Consider the following 21,228-nt stretch of genomic DNA (forward strand, 5'->3'; position numbering starts at 1 on the left):
TTAATTTTTCTGCATATATAAAAGTATTAAGACAGAAATATCGAAAAATCAAAGTTTTCGAATTATTTCATACTTTCCAGCAGGTGAAATATAAAATATCTTGTAAACTATTAATTTTTTGGTAATCGTATCTTAATACTTTTATGCAAAGAATAATGAAATGAATCAGTTGGTGTAAAAAAACACATAGTTGTTTTCATTTAAAAAATTTTGTAATATGTAACTACATATTTTTTTAAAAGTAGTTATAATGATTTTTCACATTATATATCAATTAATTCATTTTATTATTCTATGCATAATAATATTAAGATACGGTTAAAATTACTTGTAAATTATTGATTTTTCTATATCTCCACCATAATACTCTTATTTGCAGAATAATTAGAAAGATTACATTCTGTAAAAAAATATATATAATTCCATTATTTTTTAAAAAATATATATATAACCTTCATATAAAAAATCCGTGAAAAATTTATTTTTTCAAAAATTTTTTTCGCCTCCTCAAGCCATATAACTTTTCTATGAAATATTTCTCTTCAAAATGTATTTTTAAGAAATACTTGAGGTGAACATCTAAATTAGAATACCTTATATACATTTTCTAAACGGATGTAAAATACATTCAGGAAAGAATATACAACATGTATATGAATCATATATGCTACCTGGGTTATTATCTACAAAAAGAAAATTTATCCTTGAAATTATTATATCTAAATTGACAGAATGCAATCGAGGAAGTGAAAAATATGCGCAATTTGTGTGAATATGCAGAATTGTAAAACCGCGAATAAATTCTCTGAACAACGTATGTTCAATTAAGTGATTTATCGATTTGTTATCAATACGATGACGACTAAACGATTGTTACCGTTTTGGCGAGTTTCACGTTGAAACCCGTTCTAGTAGTAGGGGGATGATGATGGGACCGTTCGTATAAAGGCACACAAGTGACAATTAAAACGATCAGTCTCGATTCCGTTCTCCGTTTAATCCGTTGTAATTCTTGCGTTCCTTCATATTACGGAAATCGCGAAAGAGGTAGACGCGAAGAAAACGGAAGTCGTAAGCTTGAAAGCGGTTCGAAAATATCGCGTTTTTTTCATCTGAAGCTACAAGTTCTCTCAGGCGGGACAAGCAGACTTGCATAAGAGCGAAGTTTCGTGGAGAGCTCATCAGCCGATCATATATGCGTTACGTTAGGAAAACGAGCAAAATCATTCAACTGCAATTTCGCACGTTCCTATCGGAAACTAGTACGCGGGAGTCGCGGGACTAAGCGCGATCAGACGTTAGAATTTTCTTGCGCATAGATCCTCTTAGGTGATCCGTTCCACGTCTTGAAAGAAACAATCGAGAGGTAACACCTACAAATCATTTTTTCTGCGAGTACCTTTTCTGGCGAAAATTTTTCTTAAAGTATTTTACACAATTTTTCTTAATTTTTGCATATATATAAATTTTAGAATTTTTTAGAATTCCTATATATGTAATTTTACATTTTTTTAGAAAATTACTTAGATATTTTACAAATGCAAATTTTTCAAAATTTCTGTATAAGTTTATAACTTCTTAAAAATTTCTTAGATTGGGACACTTTAGCATAACCAATTTTCAAGTAACATTTCGTGCAAAAGCAAACTAGTGAAATCCATCTGCTAGCAATTGTTACCGTCGTATTGCCATTATGATAACAAAAATATTTGTTGAGTTAAATTTTTTGGCATATTGCTAGAAATTGTATTTACACTTCTATACAATAATGAAGAACAGTTGTCACAATTTTGCTGAAATATTGCCATAATAATACATTTTTTATAGCAACTGTTGAAGTTGTACTCAGTTTATGTGCTTTTTTTTGCAATAGTGTATCAAATGAGAACTCACCTTGTTGGCAATTTAACAATTGTCAGAAAAATACTAGCAAAATGTTATCTGCGAAAATATATCTTTTCTAAAATTCTTTGTCCATATATGTGAATTCTAAAATATTCTCTGAGATTTCTAAAATTTCTTATACTTTAATTTCCGAAGGAAATTTATAAAATATGAAGAAGAAACTTTAAAGGATTTTTTTAGAAATCTGCATAAATTTAAAATATAAAAAATTCTTAAAAATGTTATATTATAATATATTAAGATATATTAATATATTTTAAGATATTATAAGAAACTTTTTCACCAGGATTTAGTTAAAATATGCCAAAAAGAATTCTACGTAAACTTTCAAATTCATGATTGCTCGCTTTCTCTTTTAACATTCTCGATGCAATTGAGTTAGTATGATACGATGGAGAGTGCAACTTTAGGGAAATTCTATTTCATTTTTGTTTTTTTATAATTTCTATATGAGTATTATGTGCCAAATCAGCTTGCGTGTTTGTATGTTTTCAAATTACATATTTTCATAATAAATTTCTGCGCTTTAAAAAATATTTTTTTAAAACATGCTTTATGTACACCCTATTTGTTATATATTATTTATATAATTGCTCTTGATGCGCTTAGCGCATTTTCAGCATAAAATAATGCTAAATGAGTTTCAATATTTTATCGTTTCATGCACGAAAAATGCTGTTGGATTAAATTTTTAACATTCTTCAAAAACAATTTTGTAGGGAAAAAAGGGAAAACTTTGGGCTTTCATGTTAGAAAATCGACAAGTTTTTCGCAAGTTTTTTTTAACACGTTATAGATCAACAAAGTGAGAAGAAAATTTGTCATTTTGTCCAGTTTATAATTTTTTGTTTTTTATGTAAAAATTATCAAACACACAGAAACTCAAAAAACATATTAACCTTTCGAAAGAAAAGATTTTAGATTTTAAAATTCTTTTTTTTTAATTTAAATTTCATTCATTTTTAACAAAGTTTTTAAGTTACAATTGCAACTTTTTTTTATAATTAATGTATAAAATTTATACACAAATTAAAATAATATGAATTATATATATTATAATTATTACAACATACACAAAGTATTATGATCATATTGATTACTTTTTAAGTGATTAAGAAAATTTGATTATAAATTTTATTATATTTAAATAAATTTAAAAAATTATAATAAACGGTTCTCTCTGTTTGTGACCTAGCAGGTTACATTTCGATATTGAAGTAACCGGTTTTAACCAGTAAGTTACAATTCTAACCGGTTCAAATATATGTCTTGATCAATAATTAACAAATGTTGATAGTTACTTGTAATTATTGTCTACAGTGCTCATTATGCACGAATATCATACTAATCACATCGATCATTATATCGCATTTTTTCTTTAATTTTATGTTACGCAATAAATTAATCGTCGATAGAACATCAACAAATCATAGATTTTTTTTATAAAGATGTATGATTTTCTATTCTAATTATTCAGGTTTGTATGTAAATCAATGTGTTATAAATATTTACTTAATAAGACTGCTTCGCATTTACTTTTGCTTAGATCTGAAAATTATAATTTTTAATTTGATCTTTGTATCTATTTAATTTATTATCCTGAATATCGAGCTTAAATTTTATATATTTTCTTAATTAGTAATTTATAATAAATATATAATATATATATATATTTAATAAATTATGATTTTTTAAGTAATTATTCTATTCTGGAATTGTGACAAATATGGATAAATAGCGTAATTTTTTGCTAAATTTGCAAAATTATGAATAGTATAAACATAAACTGAATTCAACGTTCCCTTTAAGCATTTCATAAATTTTCTATGTCATTGACTAACATTACGTTGACACATTGATTTGAATTAATTGATATTTCGATCAATTTTATACCGATGACGTTTGAGTCAGCACGATATATCTTTGACGTGATCGATAAGATTTAAATTTAAGGTGAACGATGTCAAACGAAAGAATTAATTGAAACAGACTCGTACATCAATTTTTATGAGTGTTGTTAAAACAACTTTCCGGAACTTTCTGCATCGTTTAGCACGAATATTCTTACATAATTTCTGATACTAGATTTTTTTAACAAATTAATCAATATTTTGAATATTTACATGTTCAGAATTCTACTTGACGTGCGTAAAATTTATTGGTACGCAGTCATGTGGTAAAATTGTAAAACATCTTATACAAATTATAAAATAAATCATAATTGATTGATAATTAATTCACACAGCAAGATCAACAAATAAATAATGATGTAATTAAAATTGATAGTCGCTAGAGAATGTACATATTGTACACTATGAATAAATTGATCATTTACAAACTCCTGAATAACATGTCGATTATTTTAAGATATTTACAATCTGTAAATGAAAAATATTATTTATTTACAATCGTAAATGAAAAATACCATATTCGATCGAGACGGTACCTAATACTTCTTGTAAATATTCATAATTTCTAATTTACGCTACCTGTGTGCTGATAAATTTGTTGGTCTTGAAACACAGCCCTAAATCGAAGTCGGAGTAATATAATATCACAATTAAATTGACAAGCAATTTTTAATAATATTTATGCTCATAGACATCTTAATAAATAAAGATGCTAATAAGTAGAGCAACCAAAATATGGATAGGGCATGTTTTTTTTTATTTGACTAATAAAGAAATAAACTAAATACAATTTTGTTTCATAAGAAATTATGCATTTTGAGCCCTATATGTTACGCATATTTTTGCATATTTGCCCACATGTGCACAATTTACATATTTTATCTTTTTTTGTATATTTTTATTGCATATTTTTGCATATTTTCTAATTTAAGTTTATGATTAGTTTTTTCTGATACAATAATAAATAGGATTTTTAAGATAAGTTTTTCTTAATTAGAAATATGCTACAACATATGGTATTTTATATTTTTGAAAAAGGAATTGATTAGATAAATGATTCCTACATGTCGCGATGCATTGGTGCGCAGTGATGTCAGAGAAATCACAAGGAGAAAAAGATTTTGCGCTTTTACGTTCAATCTTCTGTATTTCTGTGTCATGCAATACATAACATCAAAGACTCTCTCTCTCTCTCTCTCTCTCGTCACTATAATAAATAATATGTAATAATATAATAAATAATATGTATTTGTTTAATTTTAATGCCCCGTAAGACTAATTAAATTTTAAAAAATGTTAATAAATTTTATCAAATTCATTTTACTTTGTTATTATAAGTAAAAAACTTAATTAATAATTCGAAAATTTGTGCGATAAAAAGTAATTTTTAAATGCATATATTCCTTCCTTTAGAGCATTTTTTCAATTTCACAGAGCATATTTTAAGCGTTTAAAAATGGATTTTTACAGCATAATTTTGGTTGTCCTACTATAATATCTTAAAATCTGTAAATAATTTTATTGCTAAAAATATTATTTTGGCCAAGAATTTGCATTATATATAAAATAACAGTTAAACATGCATAAAATTACGATACATAAAATACGAAAAACCATTAGCATGAATATTATACTTTCAGAAAATGCGACCGCATCTTCTCGTCCTGTTCCTCTTCCTATCTGCGTCGTCTGCAGAGCAACGGCGCGTAAAAAGTGCCGAGGAGAAGTGTCACGCGGATCATCCCACCCTGCTCCACTATTTCTCATGGGCGGATTACACGGTCCTCGCCATGATGCTGCTGGTCTCTTGTCTGATCGGTACTTTTTACGGTTTCTTCTCCAAAAAGCAAGAGACTAGCCAAGATTTTCTGCTGGGTGGCTCCAGCATGGGCACAGTCCCCACTGCGATGTCGCTGGCCGCCAGCTTCATCACGGCCATCGAACTCTTAGGAAATCCCGCGGAGATGTACGGACAGGTTCGACGACACAAATTCTTAAAGTGTGTTATAACCCTGGTGAAAAAAATTTATACTTAAAAAAAATGTTATGTTTTAAATTTATAAAGATTTCTTTTAAATACTTTAAACTTTTCTAAATTGTTTAAGTTTTTTTCAAAAAACCTTATGAAGTAAAAGATACTAACTATCAAAGAACATAAAAAAATATTTTACTTAAGGACTCTTATTATCTTTGCAAGATATCAAATACAAAAATAATTGACAAAAAGCAATAAAGAATCAATTAGGTAATTAATTAGGTAATTAAACATATAATGATCATACTTTAATATATCATTATCACGATGACATTGACAATCAAACTGAATATTTCGACCCTACTTTGAACATCATTAGCGGTACAAATTTAAACATAATACTTAAAAAATACTATTGATTAAAAAAAAACTTAAAAAATACTATTGATCTGCAATCTCGCATTGTGCTCCACTACAATTGACAAGCGCAAGTCAATCACCTGATTGAGTGAATATCGTATATAATGATATCGCTTTGGATGTTAAAATTTGAATTTTTTACAGAAAAATTGCGATGATTGAAAAATCCAGAAATAAAAAATTTCTTAAGCATTAATAATGCCTTTTTCTTAAATCACTTCAAAAACTGTTATTGAATTCTTAGAATTCCCAATTTGAAATCATATGTATAATTATTTTTAATATAAAATTTTATTTGTTCACACACACACACACACACAAAACCGCGTCCTAGACGCTCAGTGACTATTGATTTGTAACTACAGTCACTTATTGTTTTCATTGCAGGGTACTCAATTCTGGATGACGTGCCTTTCTTTCATACTCGTGGTACCGATCACCTCTCGTTTGTACCTGCCGGTGTTCATAAAATTAAGGCTGACATCGAGTTACGAATATCTACAATTGCGCTTCGACCGAAACTGCCGATTACTCTCGAGCGCGTTGTATATGCTGCAAATGGTGTTATACACGTCAGTAGCTGTGTATGCACCTGCATTAGCATTAAGTCACGGTACGTAATGACTGATGATTACATAATAGTTTGTATTCCTTTAACATGTTGACTGTCATGGTAATCATCCGTGACCAATACTATCAAAATCATAATTATAATAACGTATAATTATAGTTACAAGTACTAAAAAATTTCCTCTCAGTGTTGAAGTAAAGAGCTAATAATTAACGTAATTTATATCATCCTATTATATTATATGAGAAGATAAAATTATAAGGATAAAATCTTGTTTTATATAAGTAATATATCTATATTATATAAAGATAAAATCTTAAATATATATGTTCAAATCTTACATTATTAGCGTAAAATTTGTAGTACACAATTAAATATTTCATCATTATACAGAGTGTAAACACAATGAATATTTTTTAATTTGCAGTTACGGGCCTAAATACTTACATAGCCGTCACTCTAGTCTACATGGTCTGCATTTTCTACGCCTCACAGGTTTGTATTTTTTTTACACATATTGCTATTATATACATACACACATACATATATATATTTGCTATTATGTATCATATCATCGATAGGGTGGTATGAAAGCCGTGATAATGACCGATACCTTCCAAGCCGCCGTTTTACTCGGCTCGTTATTCCTCATCTTGGGTTACGGATTATCCAGGGAGAGCGGAATTACGAGCGTTTGGGAAGAGAACGCAAAATCCGGCCGGATGGAATTTTTTAATATGGATCCTAGTCCTACAGTACGGCATAGCTTTTGGAGTGTTGTGATCGGTGGTACTTTCTATTGGGCCACCATGTTCTGCAGCAACCAAGCGTCCATCCAAAAATATCTCAGTGTCGAGAGCATCTCGCAAGTAAGGATGTAAGTGTTTTCCAAACAATAACACGAAAAATCTATAAAGACGTTTTAACAAAGCGGTCCGTAAGCGATCAACATTCTATGTACAATCATATAATAATATAATATAATAATAATAATATTGACACCTCTTTTAGACAATTTATAATACAATCAAATTGTGAATATAGTTTCTAAAGTGTTGATCGATACGGAATCAATTTGTATGGTCATTGTTTTAAGTTTTTGTAAAAGAAAAAGGATGAAGGTGAATAAAGAAATGGTATATTAGAAAAATATACTTATAAAAAATGACAAACAAATTGAAAGCTAGCGACCCAACAATTATCAAAATTTTCCACATTTAAATAGTTCAATATTGATGAGTTGTTAATCACGATTGAATTTGCAAATTAAGAATATTGACTTGCATGCGAAGTGACGTCATTTCATTTAAGCAATGTCTATGATCTATTACAGGAATTCTTTTGAAGACGTAAATTCTCGTAAGTGCTTAACATCTGATCTTAACATTTGATCTTTCGACCTTACTTAATTGTCATTAGTAATATGTATCGATTCTATTTAAGGAAGTTCTATCAAGTTCAGAAATTTACATAATTTGTTTTTTAGAAAATTCAATATGACTCTCAATATGTAATAATCAAATTATATAATAATTTAATTAATTTTTATTAAATATGTTAACCTTGTTAATGTCTGACCTTGACCTTATCTAATTGTCTTTATGATGACATAATATATCAACTGCGTTTGACAAAATATTTGTGACGAGAGTGAATTCAATATCGAGCAAGCAATTTTACACAATTTGTCTCTTCACTAAATTTTAGTTTATTAATTAAATGTCATTTCTTACAGAGCACTGTGGGTGTCTGCGTTTGGCATGATCGTAATTTATAGTGTGAATTTTCTGACTGGAATGGTGCTGTACAGCGCTTACAAAGACTGCGATCCTTTAACAGCCGGTTATATAAGCGGCCAGGATCAAATACTTCCGCTCTATGTGATGAATTTCTTGGGAGGACTTCGTGGAATGCCTGGATTCTTCGTAGCTGGTATCTTCGCCGCGTCTCTCGGGTTCGTAGAACATTTCGAGCAAAACAATTAATATACAATTAATGTATCTAATGGGAAATAAATTTATTTTGAACTGAAGCTCGAGAATTTATTGAATTACATTTGAAAATATCTTGAACTATATTTTCAGAACTGTGGCGAGTGCCTTAAACTCATTAGCGGCGATAACTTGCGAAGATATTCTTCGCGGACTCTTTCAAATGGACTTGCCGGCAAGTAAAGGTGCCATTTACGCCAGATGGATCAGCATATTTTTCGGAGCTCTCAGTTTTGCGCTGGTCTTCATCGTCGAGCGTCTCGGTAGCGTTTTGCAGGTAATTTACGTATTTTGTTTGCGTTTTTCGTACATTTGAGAAATATTCCTCATAAAAAAGAAGAGAAAGTTTTATATTCTCGTTACAATTATTTTTTATACTTTAAATTTAGAAAGATTTTTGAAATACCTTAAAGCTTCTTTTTAATTTTATAAGTTTTCTTCGAAAATTATATGACGAAAAATCTTTGAATTTGCATAATTAATTCATCTACATAAAGAATTTTACGAAAGATGGAGACTTCAGTTTTTTGAAAAGTGTTCCAATTCAAAAAAATTTGAGAAATTTTTCAAAAAGTTATAAAATAATTATTATTAAAATCATTATAGAAATTATAAAGAATTCTGAAATTTACATCGAAATTCTGAAAATATATTCTAAGAAAAATTTAAAGAAATATTATATAATAAAAATTTATTAAACGTAATTCTCTCTTTCCATATATCATTATCTCATGCGTATGATTTATTTTTTTATAAGTTCAGGAATCTCATCTCTTTCTTATCGCGCTGTAAATTACATTGCGAACTCGAAAGCATTATTGACAAAGTCATTGTAATTCTTAGGTTGCGCTATCGTTCAACGGTATGGTTGGCGGAGTGACTCTAGGATTATTCTCCTTGGGCATGTTTGTACCATGGGCTAATGCTAAAGGGGCGATAGTAGGTGCCATCACGAGTTTGATAGTCGTCCTATGGATTGGATTAGGTGCTCAAATTGCGGCTGTAAATGGACAGATTCAATTGGATGGAAAGCCTATATCGATTGCAGGTTGTCCTTGCATAAATGAGACCACAATTGTGCTCAATCAATTCGAGCACAACTTCGATGCTGAAGTTTCGTCTATATACAAGGTGAGATTTGTCTTCTCAAAGGCATGATTTGCAATTATGCGTTGTATTGCACGTAATTATGTACACATATATATATATATATAATTATTTCTTAGAATTTCAAGTCATTATACGAATAAATTAAAATTGCAACGTTTCTGCAATTTAAATGCTTATTAGAGTCAACTCTATAAAACGTTTGAAATCAACATTTTTAACTTATTTAATTTTATATTTTAATTTATTAAACTTTGCACAATTAAGTATATTTCGTAAACAGATTTGTTTATTTCAAACTTTGATTCTTCTTGCCATGTATTCAGTTTTATTGTATTTTTCGTATAATTTACCGATGTCGCTTTAGTGTTTCTTCATAAGAAAGAAGAGATTTATTTGAGATCGTATTATAAAATTGTAATTATAAAATTACATCGAGACAAATGAGATAAGTCTTGCGCATAATATGATTTGCAGACCAGTTATCTATGGTACAGCGCAATCGGTTGCATGTTGACCATGTTGGTGGGCCTGGCGGTGAGTTTTGCGACGGGCGCACAAAATCCCGCCGACGTCGATCAGGACTTCCTGAGCCCGCCAATCGCGGCCATGTTCCGCATACAGACGAAACCTAGCGCCTCCACGAATGTCCAAGGTATCGCGAACTTCGGTCTCGAAATGGAAGACGAAAAGCCTCGGCAAACGGAAGTTTGCAAGAGCCCGAAATGACCTTCTCGCGAGAGATCATCAATGAAGATCACACGAACCGGGAGAACCCGATAAATAGATACCGAGCCCGCGAGAAAGTAGTTCAGCGAGCGATTCATCGAATGATATATCAAATGGTCGAAAGGACGAGTTGTCCAACAGGATATTTATCTCTCGAGAGTTCGTTACTTCGGAAGGGCGTTAAATTCGTTCTCAGACTGCATCGACAAATATTGCAGAAACATTTAGAGAAAATTGTAGTCCTTTAGACGTCTCTCTACTCGTTCTGGACTTGGAAAGAATTGTTCATAATTCTACAATTTTTTCTTGCCAGCATTAGTTGCAAAGGGCAATCAGATAGCTATATCCAGTAAATATCAAATAACAGTAACATTATACAATATTATAATTTTCTACTCAATAATATAATTATCGTACAACATGTGTTATATTACAATTTATATTGTTAAATGGGAAGTCGTAATATTGATGTAATATTGTATTATTTGATGTTTACCGGATATATTGTTCAAGCACACACACGCACACACACATACACTCTGCGTTCCTATTCGTGAGCTTGTTGATTAGAATACATCCAGGGTTTTGCAATACCATATAGTACCACGAGATTAATTTAGTTAATTATAATAAATACAAAGGTAGTTTGACAGAATTATATATACAGAGAGTCTTATTTTTTGTTAAAACTTGATGGACGTTTTTCTTCCTGCGCAAAATGATCCGAGAGTGAGTAACTAATAAAATAACAGTTATTGCGGCGATTTGGAATTTTTTCCCGAAAATATTACCATGACGGCGCAGGCGAGGGAGAATCTTTTATTATTAAAAATATTATTGTATAATATGCCGAATAAAACGTTGCACGCACCTGTATTATTTTTTGCGCGTCTTTTTATAATGTCTTTTTATAATAGTCTTCTGACTAATTTGATTTGACTTGCCTAGCTAATTTTCTATATAAATGCGATAGCAAGAAATTTAGATTATATGTATATTCAGCGTATTTATATATTATACGTTATAAGAAACACGTCATTGAACAATCATAATTCATTTAAATATTAAATATTAAATAAATCAAAAAAGATTATTTAAGTCTTATTTCTTTTTATTTGATATATAATACAACCGATTTTACTTTCGGAATTACATTCTACACTTTGTGTATCGTTTCGCTTTAAGAATTTCTATATTTTATGGAGACGGATATCTCAGCGCGCACTAAAGATGTTTGATTATTCTATTGTACTTTTATCTTTGCTTTCGCATAATTTATTAACAAGACAGCGTGTTTGGTGAATGTTTTTGAATATTGGATTAAAATAAATGTTAAAATATTGTATACTTGTTTTTTATAAATACATGTGGAACAAGAAATATTTAAAAATGTAGAACAATAAATATTTAAAAATGTGGAACAATAATTATAAGCTTAAAGGACTGATTTCAATAATTATATTAACGATGAAATATTATATAAAAAAATAAGAGCTATCATACACAAAATGATATAAACTACATAAGAATAGCATAAGGCCCCTGAACCCATGAGCATTTGATGTAAGAACGCAATGTTGATTTACATAAGATTCTCATTAGTCTAAAGACTTACGCTATGATTATACAACTTATCATTTTATGTGTGATGACTCTTAGGCTCCAGAAATAAATCATAAATTAAAAGACAAGTCTATGTGAGCCCACATTAAGTGGCAGTGTGTAAAAATTTTGACAATTCTACTGGTTTTATTATAAAGCGAAATAGTTCTTTTGTTAACTGTTAAATACTATATATACTATATACTGAAGAGGACCCAAAATAAGGATCGAAATAACTAACCCGTACCTTTATTTTATTAATCATTTTTTACACACGACCATCTAATGTCAACTCGTATGGGCTTGTTTTTTTAATTTATAATTAACGATAAAATCATCAATTAATGACCAACTATGTTGAATTAAATATTTCCTTACAAATGAAACGATTTTAATAATAAGAAACCTTTTTTAAAGTCTCTTTCAGTAATTAATCTCGAAATATTGAGAGCTATTAAAATTATTTATTTATTTTGGAATTACTTTGAGCGCATTTGAAAATAGAAATAGATTTCGGTTACGTAAAAATTCTTTATAGCTCTTTATAGAAATCTATGTTAATATTAACCAATTTAATAATGAAAGGTAATGATTATTTACTTATTTTGACTACTAAAAGCATTGAATAATTCAAAGTAAGTAATTAATCACTACCTTCCAGTATTAAATTTCTGTAAGGAGCTATCATCTAATCAGACAAACTTCTATTCTATTCGGTATAATTGTAGTAACAAAATAAAACATTTCCGTTAGACAGTTTTCCGTTAGATAGTTTTACATATTAAAAATGATATCGAGACATCTGGTACCGACCGAGTACAAGTATCGTCGTCCCGTTAAAGTATCTGAGTACATGGTGAACGTACGGTTTATACCGTTTGTGTTATTACCGGAAAGAGGAGAGAAGGAGAACGAGACAGTGAAAGTGGATCAATACGCGGTGAGTGTGCGGCCCGTCTGGCAGCGTACGGCTGTTTCTCCGCAAAGTGAGGCCGCTTGTTCTGTCCGCGCTCGCAAGACACCCACGGCGATCGCGTTGACACGAATCGAATCCATTCTCTTTGACAGCCGTGGAATCGTCGGCCTCGTCTCCGAATTCTACGCGGAACGGAGATGCGCGGGGCCGCGCTCGAATCGTCAGTGTTCTATCAAGGGTGTCCGACTTGGCGTGTAAGGTGTTTCGTCTTGACGGTGAGGGATTTGATTTCTCGGGACGATTAAGGAGATTGCTATACAGCTCTCGCTGGGAGGTTGTCCCCCACATCCTCCGACCTGCAATTAACCCTTTGTCTATTTGTCACCGACAATCGAAGGGTGTCTTCACGTTTGATTATATATGCGGACGCGCGTAGTGACGGATAGGCGACAGATCGATCCTCGCTGCATGGAGTCGAGAAAATTGGAAACTTCGCCGGCTTACGGTTGACAGAGAAAACGCAGAGAGAATTAGAAAGCGGCTCGGGTCACCGTGTTACGTGGCCAAGATGTATTTGTCTCATCTTGTGAGTAAGAACGAAATCACCTGCATTTTACCAGAGTGTTACATTGTAAAAAAAATTACATGTAAAATTACAAGTATAGTAAATTATTTTGGGACTTCGCTATTAAAAGTGTATTTTTATATATACATATGAACATAAAAATGCAAATAGAATATGCGTGTGATATATTATATAATATTATAAAAATGATAATATTATGAGAATTTGTACATTTACATAGAAATTATAAATATATTATTATTATTGTAATTCTTTCCATCTAATATAAAAATATATTTACATGTCAAATATTATCTATATTTTTATTTAACTTATTTATTGATATTTTTTAAATCTAACATTGTTATTACTGCTAATTTAACATTATTAGTATTTCTAATATGTTTTTGGTTATAATTAGATAATCTTTCCGTTTTATTTAAATAACTACTAATGCAGTCCATCAATCTATAATTTGTATCTGAATTATATATCGATCTGAATTTTTTATCTTATTATTCATTGATCCTGACAGGAGTAATATTTTTCGCAACAGATTCTATGCAATATTTTAAGATGCTTATTTGCATCACTATTAAATTGATAATCAATTTAATTTGTAATCTTATTACTTCAGTTTCGGTTTATGATTGCATTTTATAGTCTGACAATAATCGGCGCGCAATTTATATAACTGGAAGCTTTTTTTAAAATTGACATTTACATTATTTACATAAATATTATTAGGTATCAAGATCTATTTAATTTCGGTCATATCTGGAGCTTCTTTACTTAATTTGATTTATTCATACTGATATAGTTTAAAAAAAAATTATTTCTTGGTTTTTCTATATCTAAATAATTATACATATTTGCAACCTCATTTTTACCTACTTATATTTTTTCTTTAATAACATAAATTAAACTTACTATAAGAAGTTCATGAAGATTAAATCTCCTCAAAAGGTTCGAAGAGCGCTCTGCAAGCAGGAACTGACGTGTCTGCGGTTTCTGCGTTGGACCATCCTGGTGCCGCTTGTGATTTATATGTCGCTTCTATTTGTCAAGTACAACAAAAGCGTGCCTCTGAAAAGTTTATCGACCCCGAGCGACCGGGATAAAGAGGGTGCCGCGATGGATAGCTTGTTCTTCGAGTTGGAGGCCGTAACGGCCGACAAAAAGAACTTGGCGGGTTACAAGGACGCGGGAATCGACCGACGCGGAAACGACGAGACCATACAAATCGTAGAGGTGGAAAATCGTCAGGATCCGAGGAGCCTTCTCGAGGACATTTTCCGGCGAGCAGACACGGACGAGAACGAATTGTTGGATATCCAGGAACTAGCCAAGTGGATCCATGCAAAAATCACCGAGCATATCACGCGCGCCATGCGAGAGAACGTCGGTCTATTCACTGCGATCGACAACAATCCTAGAAATGGTATGTAGCTGATTACAGTGCGGTTTGCACGAGTGTTAATTAAAATCAATTGGAGCTTAACTAACGTTATTCACGCGAATGGCTTTATTTCCCAATGACATTGTGTTCGAGACGAGTGGATTTTCGATTTGCGACGTACAAGAGATTGCATGAGAATAATTGACGATTGTAATTTCTACATTTCTATTTTGATCTGTTGAATTAAATATTGATATGAAATATCAAAAAAAACCACATTTTCGGTATAATATGGGTGCGTTTATTGTATTAACGTTTATTGTATATAACGTAAAATTAATATGACAAAACACGCTTAATTAATTCCTTTGAGTTTATTAATTGATTTATCGTTTGACAAATTAGTTGATTAGTAATAAATAATTAATATTTATACATAGATATAGTTACAATTTAATATATATATATATATTGTATATGAATACATGATTGATTATATTAAACTGATTTATTATTATTATTTATTTTCTTGTTATAATGTATTTTATTTTTATTTAAAAAATTTAACTGTTGCATTAGAGAGAAATTCTTGTGACGACTCATGTAATCTCAGAAAAAACCAGCCGCTGTAAAATCTGATGTGTATCCAGATAACACAGTTACATTCTATAAACATTTTATAAATGTTTTCCTGAAACTTTAAAATATTTCTAAAAGATACGTGTAAAGTGTAGAGAACGTTCTAAGATTATTTTTGTAACATATTTAATTTCAGACTGCTTAATAATTTTAGGAAAAGCTATAGAACTAAATCATCAGAGAATATTCTAAGACTATTCGATAATGATCTAAAAAAACAGTCTGTGGACATTTTTTTTTTCCCCCTAAAATTATAAGCCTCAATTGAACATACTACAAGTATTTTGAGAATATTCGAAAGCTTCCGGAAAATATATTCATAAAACATTACTAGAATTTGCTGTCTGGGTATAAACCAGTATTATTAACTGCTTCTCAATATTATCGCAGGTGAGGTATCATGGGAAGAATATCACGCTTATTTTCTGAGAACCCATGGTTTCTCCGAGGCGTACATAAATTCTCACGACAAGAAGCATAGCGAGATGCCGAGGACACTGAAAGAGAGTATAATGAGGGATCGAGCGCGATGGGCTGAAGCGGCTAGAAACGATCCTGAAAAGTTAGCTCTAGACGAGTTTCTCGCTTTCACACATCCCGAGAGCAGTCACAGAGCTCTCCTGCAAATGGTAGAGGACCTCTTTGAAAAATTCGGTAGGGAATTGCCTCCTCTATCTTTATTTTATTTTTAATTAACGAATTCACGATAATCGTAATCCATGTACCCTTAGATCGGGACGGCGACGAGCAGCTAACGGAAGATGAATTTTCGGATTTACCGTCAGAAGGGGTCGGTCTGGATTTACGCGAAGATCGACAACAAGCGATAGGAGGCAGCGAAGATAGGCGTAAGGAGTTTCGACATTTGATTGACAAGAACAAAAACGGGAAAGCTGATCGAACTGAATTGCTGGTGAGTAATAGAGCGTAAATATATTAATAAGGGACGAAGGGAGACTCTCCACAATTCCGTGATTCGTGATTCGACGAACGAACAGTCGATGAACAACACTATTCTTAAATTTTATTTATGTGATTTCAAACTTTTGGTCGGCAGTGCATTGAATGCTTAAAAGAGGAAGGCGATTTTTGCAAAATATATTGCGAGATGCTACTTTTAAACACTTGTAACCGCTGTAAAATTAAGTATCAAAAGATTGAAGCATAAAAAGTATATTATATATATATATATATACAATATTTCTAAGAATTGCTATAAATATCTTTTTCAACGACAAATACGTAAAAAAATACATTTTTTAGATTTTACGATAAAACCGAAATTTTTCTTGTAGATGTACATCGATCCGCGTAATCCCAGACATGCTATCCAAGAAGCTCAACATTTGATTACTCTGTCGGACACGAATTTAGACGGAAAACTGGATCTTCTGGAAATTCTGAGTAAGATGGACCTATTTCTCGACAGCAAAATGGTAGACACTGAGAAAAGCTTCCACGACGAGTTTCGATAATTTCTGAAGACGAAAATAAAAAGAAGGGTTTTTGCTGAAGCATGTAAACTGAACTATGTAAAAAGTAAGATAGAGATACAGATAATCTGAAATAATGTGGGATCACCAAAATACTTATATAGGATACTTAAGCACGATGATAATGCTGTGCTAAAAGTTTTTTTACAATCTGTCAATCAATTTGGTAGTTCAAAATGATTATTCACATGGTTTAACATAATTATTTTTAGATTTGTATCCTGGTGGAAATTTCTTATATGACTTTTCCACATTTTTTTATAAGTTTTGGAATTTTTAATCAATTTTATATAATTAAAAAAAATTTTTTATATAAATTGGAATACGAAAGAATTGCTGAAAAAAATCTACATCTTTTTCAGAATTCTTTAAATATTCATGTGAGAATTCTGAAATATTTACGATTTCTAAGATTTCTCATTCTATAATTTTCAAAGAAAACTGAGAAAATCTAAAGAAGTTTAAAATATTTTATCAGAACTCAGCAAAAAATAAATGTTGATTTGACATCGATAATTGATATTAATTCAATGAGTCATTTCTCGCTAGGAAATCTGAATAAATTTTAAATATAAAAATTTTTTGCATATTATAAGATTCTTTTAATATTATGAGAATCTTTTCATCAGGATGTGTATCTAGCTAAATTTTCAAATACTTCAGCAAAACCTTTCTTTTCGTGAACAATCGTAATTTAAAAGATTAAAAAGGAGGGGAAGAATTGAAGAGGAAAATTTCTTCGACATTCGTACTGAGATTAGACAATATAATTTTTCCGTCGTTAATGGTTAATGAGAGATTAGACCAATTACAGTTAATTAATCGATTTGTGCAGGGTACATACTAGCAAACTTTAACGGAGTTTCTTTACGAACGTTAATCGACTTAACGCGCAAATAAAAATTGTAGGCTTTTAGAACGTATCTGTGATAGTCTTTACGACGTAGAATATATCGTTTAAGTAGGCACCAGTTATTATAGTCCTCACACAATTGTAGACAAGCATTACGTTAATTCGCGAAGAAATAATTCAATAAAATCCTCTTAAACAGGATTAGAATTATCAATAATTACTTGCTAATCGAATGAACGATAATAATACGAATGAAGGGTTACAAAAGTCCGTCCTTTCATAGATCTCTTTTACGACTTCTCACGTGTGACTTGGCCGTAAACTATCTAGAAGACTAACTTAGATTTTAGATGCGGAGATCAGAAAAAGATTCTCCGTTTTGAATTATCGATCTTAAGATATCTTTTAAAATTTAAATCATGCAAGAAGAAAATATCAGAGATAATATATAACTTAATACAATTATTTAATTTGTGATATTAATGGATATAATTACTAATTAATATTTATACAATATGTTATGGTAAAATGATAATATAATATTACGATATTAATGTAATATTATATTTAACATGAAACATAAATATTAGCTACTTTTTTACATCATATTGACTTACAATCGTAGTTCCACGAGTGAGTTTGAAATTTATCTTTTCTGTAACTGTTTTTTCATTTATTTATTACTTTGTTCTTTAGCGTTCATTTACTTTAAGAATTAATTAACAGTTACACTTTTCAAATAGTTCAAGTTAACAATTGGAGAGGCTCTATTACACACTAGGACTGAATCTATTATTGTTGCTTCGTACTGATTAACGGATTATTTTACTATTTGTACATCGCCGAAGATGGAATGGAGTCGAAACATCCGATTTTATTTTAATTCGATGTAAGGAATCCAGAAATATAATTGTTAAATAATAGCGCATTAATTATCGCGCAATTATTATTTTCAATTGCCCGTTATTTAAACATTAATTTGGTGTTAAATCTCGACAGTTCATTTTTATCTTGTTGTTGAAACATATATATACGTTAAATTTGAAGGCGAGAAATTGCAAAAAGTTTACAAAACTGAAGACCGGGAAGTATTTAGATGTGTTAGAGGTATTATGACCAACATATGAAACATATAAGCTTGATTTAATGGAAGCCTCTGAGGACTTAGAGAAATATAACTGCTCACTATCAACGCAATGTATCCCGTAACGAATGACGGCTTAATCTCTCGTTTTACAACAAAATTGAAAATAAAATTTCATATTACATTTTAAGGACAGAAATCGTTCCTTTGTAGAAAATTTTGTACGAGTTTAGGGCGTTTTTCTATGTATATTGTGATGTGGCACAATAAAACTTGTTTAGGAATAATCTACTTGTATATTACTATATCTCATCTTGTCATTTTGTGAATGCAATATACTTATTAATTAAATGTCTTAAAGTTATTTTTATTTGTATTCTTTATATATTTTTTAAATTAAATTATATATTTCTAACCATTTGTATTCTTTTCTTATTAAAATTTATTAAATTTAAATTTTATAAAACAATTCGTATTATAAAAAATGAAAATAATATCTAATTTAGAAGTATCTAATATTAGATAGTATTAATTATACGTACATTTTCATATATAAATATTTCCTTTTTTTCAAGATTGCGAAAAGAAATAAATTTATTGACGGATTTAATGAAAATAAACTAATGTGATTAAGTCACTAAAATGATATTAATACAGAAGAATGTGTGAGTAATCTCTTTGTAGTGTGAAACTTCATTTACAATTCAAATTTAATTTATTATATAATAATAAGTACATATAAACATCCTGCAAATTAATTTAATTGAGAATATCATCTAATTAAATTTACAACTTCTAACAATCCATTTTCATTTTACAATTAAAGCTCTGTATCAATTGCTCATTCATTTGTTTGCAAAAAAAAATCCTAACCAATATAAAATTCAAAATCAGGACATAAGACGTTTTAAAGATATCTAAAAGACATCTCATAGATATCATTTTTTTTTTTTTCGAGAACCGTCTAAAAGACGTTTTATATGTTCCAATTTTAGACTTTACGTTGCCTGGGAATCTTCGCGACGCGAAAGAAAATAAATATTTTAAATGGCGCACAATGTCACACTTTCATTAAATTCGAAGATAGAACCGACAATTCCCTGCAACTGGAAGTGCAAATAACTATTAAATATTCCATTTATATATCATTATATGCTCGGAGAATGTTTCATAAATACACCACAAAATTATAATTTTCTCAGAAATTCCCTCTCTAGAAGTTTGGAAGTCGATCCTAAATTAATTTTTAAACAAAATTATACCATTCGAATAAGATATAAAATTTATTTAAAAATTGCAATAAATTAACACACACGAAAAAGCAATATCTGGCCGGATACTAGATAAAACGTGTTAAAATTCTTAATTTTTCATCTTAGCGATATTAACCAGAATTAACTAAGTATTTTACAAAGTTTGGTAATAGCGCATCGTAACCTTCAAACTTCACCGTTTAGCTGCACAGTTTAGTTGCACGACCAAAAACGTTTGATCCGCGCCACTAATTATAAGTGTTAAAGAGCAGATTTCTGCTGGATAATGAGCGGGCAATTTTAGCCGACTACAGTCAAATCGCATTTGATAGCTTCCTTTGACGTAGACAGAATCTTTTAGTAAGCCAGATTTCCATTTTCTGTGACCCTATTTTCCCACTCCGAATTTTCCATCACGATTAAAAAGATGAATTACGCGTTACCATTCCCATGAAATACCATTCCCAATTATAGTGATTTGATTTATTACAAAAATACAGTATTTTATTAAATCAGTGTTGACTATTTTTTCAAAGATAAATTCTACAATAAATTTGAAGTTTCTCTTTTAAAGTTTCCTCAGAAGCTATCATTACAATTTTTCATTCTTCGTATTAAATAAATCAATTAAGTCTTATAAATCAATTTTATATTAAAATAAAATTGTAGTTATAACTTAGTAATAAATAACTTAGTAATAAATAAAATTTTTTTGTAAGTATTAATTTTGTTATTGAAATATCTTTCAATTTTTTAATTATTTTGCTACACGATTAAAATGACCTTAGAGTAATTTGGTTTACAAAACGAGTTTTA

At 30.1% G+C, this 21,228-nt stretch overlaps 2 protein-coding genes across 2 annotated transcripts; both read left to right on the forward strand.

Moving 5' to 3' along the window:
- The first annotated feature begins 987 nt into the window (after positions 1–987).
- On the forward strand, positions 988–11,014 carry LOC108721587 (sodium-coupled monocarboxylate transporter 1). The gene is made up of 9 exons (XM_018446207.1): positions 988–1,366; positions 5,456–5,791; positions 6,598–6,823; positions 7,209–7,276; positions 7,363–7,658; positions 8,517–8,735; positions 8,866–9,049; positions 9,616–9,903; positions 10,357–11,014. Exons 2-9 carry the CDS (start codon positions 5,459–5,461, stop codon positions 10,606–10,608), a joined length of 1,866 nt encoding a protein of 621 aa, XP_018301709.1. The 5' UTR covers positions 988–1,366; positions 5,456–5,458; the 3' UTR covers positions 10,609–11,014.
- A 2,153-nt stretch (positions 11,015–13,167) lies between these two features.
- On the forward strand, positions 13,168–17,299 carry myd (stromal cell derived factor mayday). The gene is made up of 5 exons (XM_018446208.1): positions 13,168–13,712; positions 14,658–15,132; positions 16,120–16,383; positions 16,461–16,642; positions 17,025–17,299. The coding sequence occupies exons 1-5, from the start codon at positions 13,695–13,697 to the stop codon at positions 17,202–17,204; spliced, it is 1,119 nt and encodes a 372-aa protein (XP_018301710.1). The 5' UTR covers positions 13,168–13,694; the 3' UTR covers positions 17,205–17,299.
- The last annotated feature ends 3,929 nt before the right edge of the window (positions 17,300–21,228 follow it).

The sequence above is a fragment of the Mycetomoellerius zeteki genome, unplaced genomic scaffold (assembly GCF_001594055.1).
Source record: "Mycetomoellerius zeteki isolate Tzet28-1 unplaced genomic scaffold, Tzet1.0 scaffold174, whole genome shotgun sequence".
In the NCBI taxonomy this organism is placed as follows: Eukaryota; Metazoa; Arthropoda; class Insecta; order Hymenoptera; family Formicidae; genus Mycetomoellerius; species Mycetomoellerius zeteki.

What these genes read in the sequence shown, in the direction of transcription:
- LOC108721587 (XM_018446207.1), top strand. Translation starts at nt 5,459, where the DNA reads ATGCGACCGCATCTTCTCGTCCTGTTCCTCTTCCTATCTGCGTCGTCT. An exon ending in GTCTCGGTAGCGTTTTGCAG is followed by an intron (nt 9,050 to 9,615) that starts GTAATTTACGTA and finishes TGTAATTCTTAG; the next exon opens with GTTGCGCTATCGTTCAACGG. An exon ending in AAGTTTCGTCTATATACAAG is followed by an intron (nt 9,904 to 10,356) that starts GTGAGATTTGTC and finishes TATGATTTGCAG; the next exon opens with ACCAGTTATCTATGGTACAG.
- myd (XM_018446208.1), top strand. An exon ending in CGACAACAATCCTAGAAATG is followed by an intron (nt 15,133 to 16,119) that starts GTATGTAGCTGA and finishes ATATTATCGCAG; the next exon opens with GTGAGGTATCATGGGAAGAA. An exon ending in CTGATCGAACTGAATTGCTG is followed by an intron (nt 16,643 to 17,024) that starts GTGAGTAATAGA and finishes TTTTTCTTGTAG; the next exon opens with ATGTACATCGATCCGCGTAA.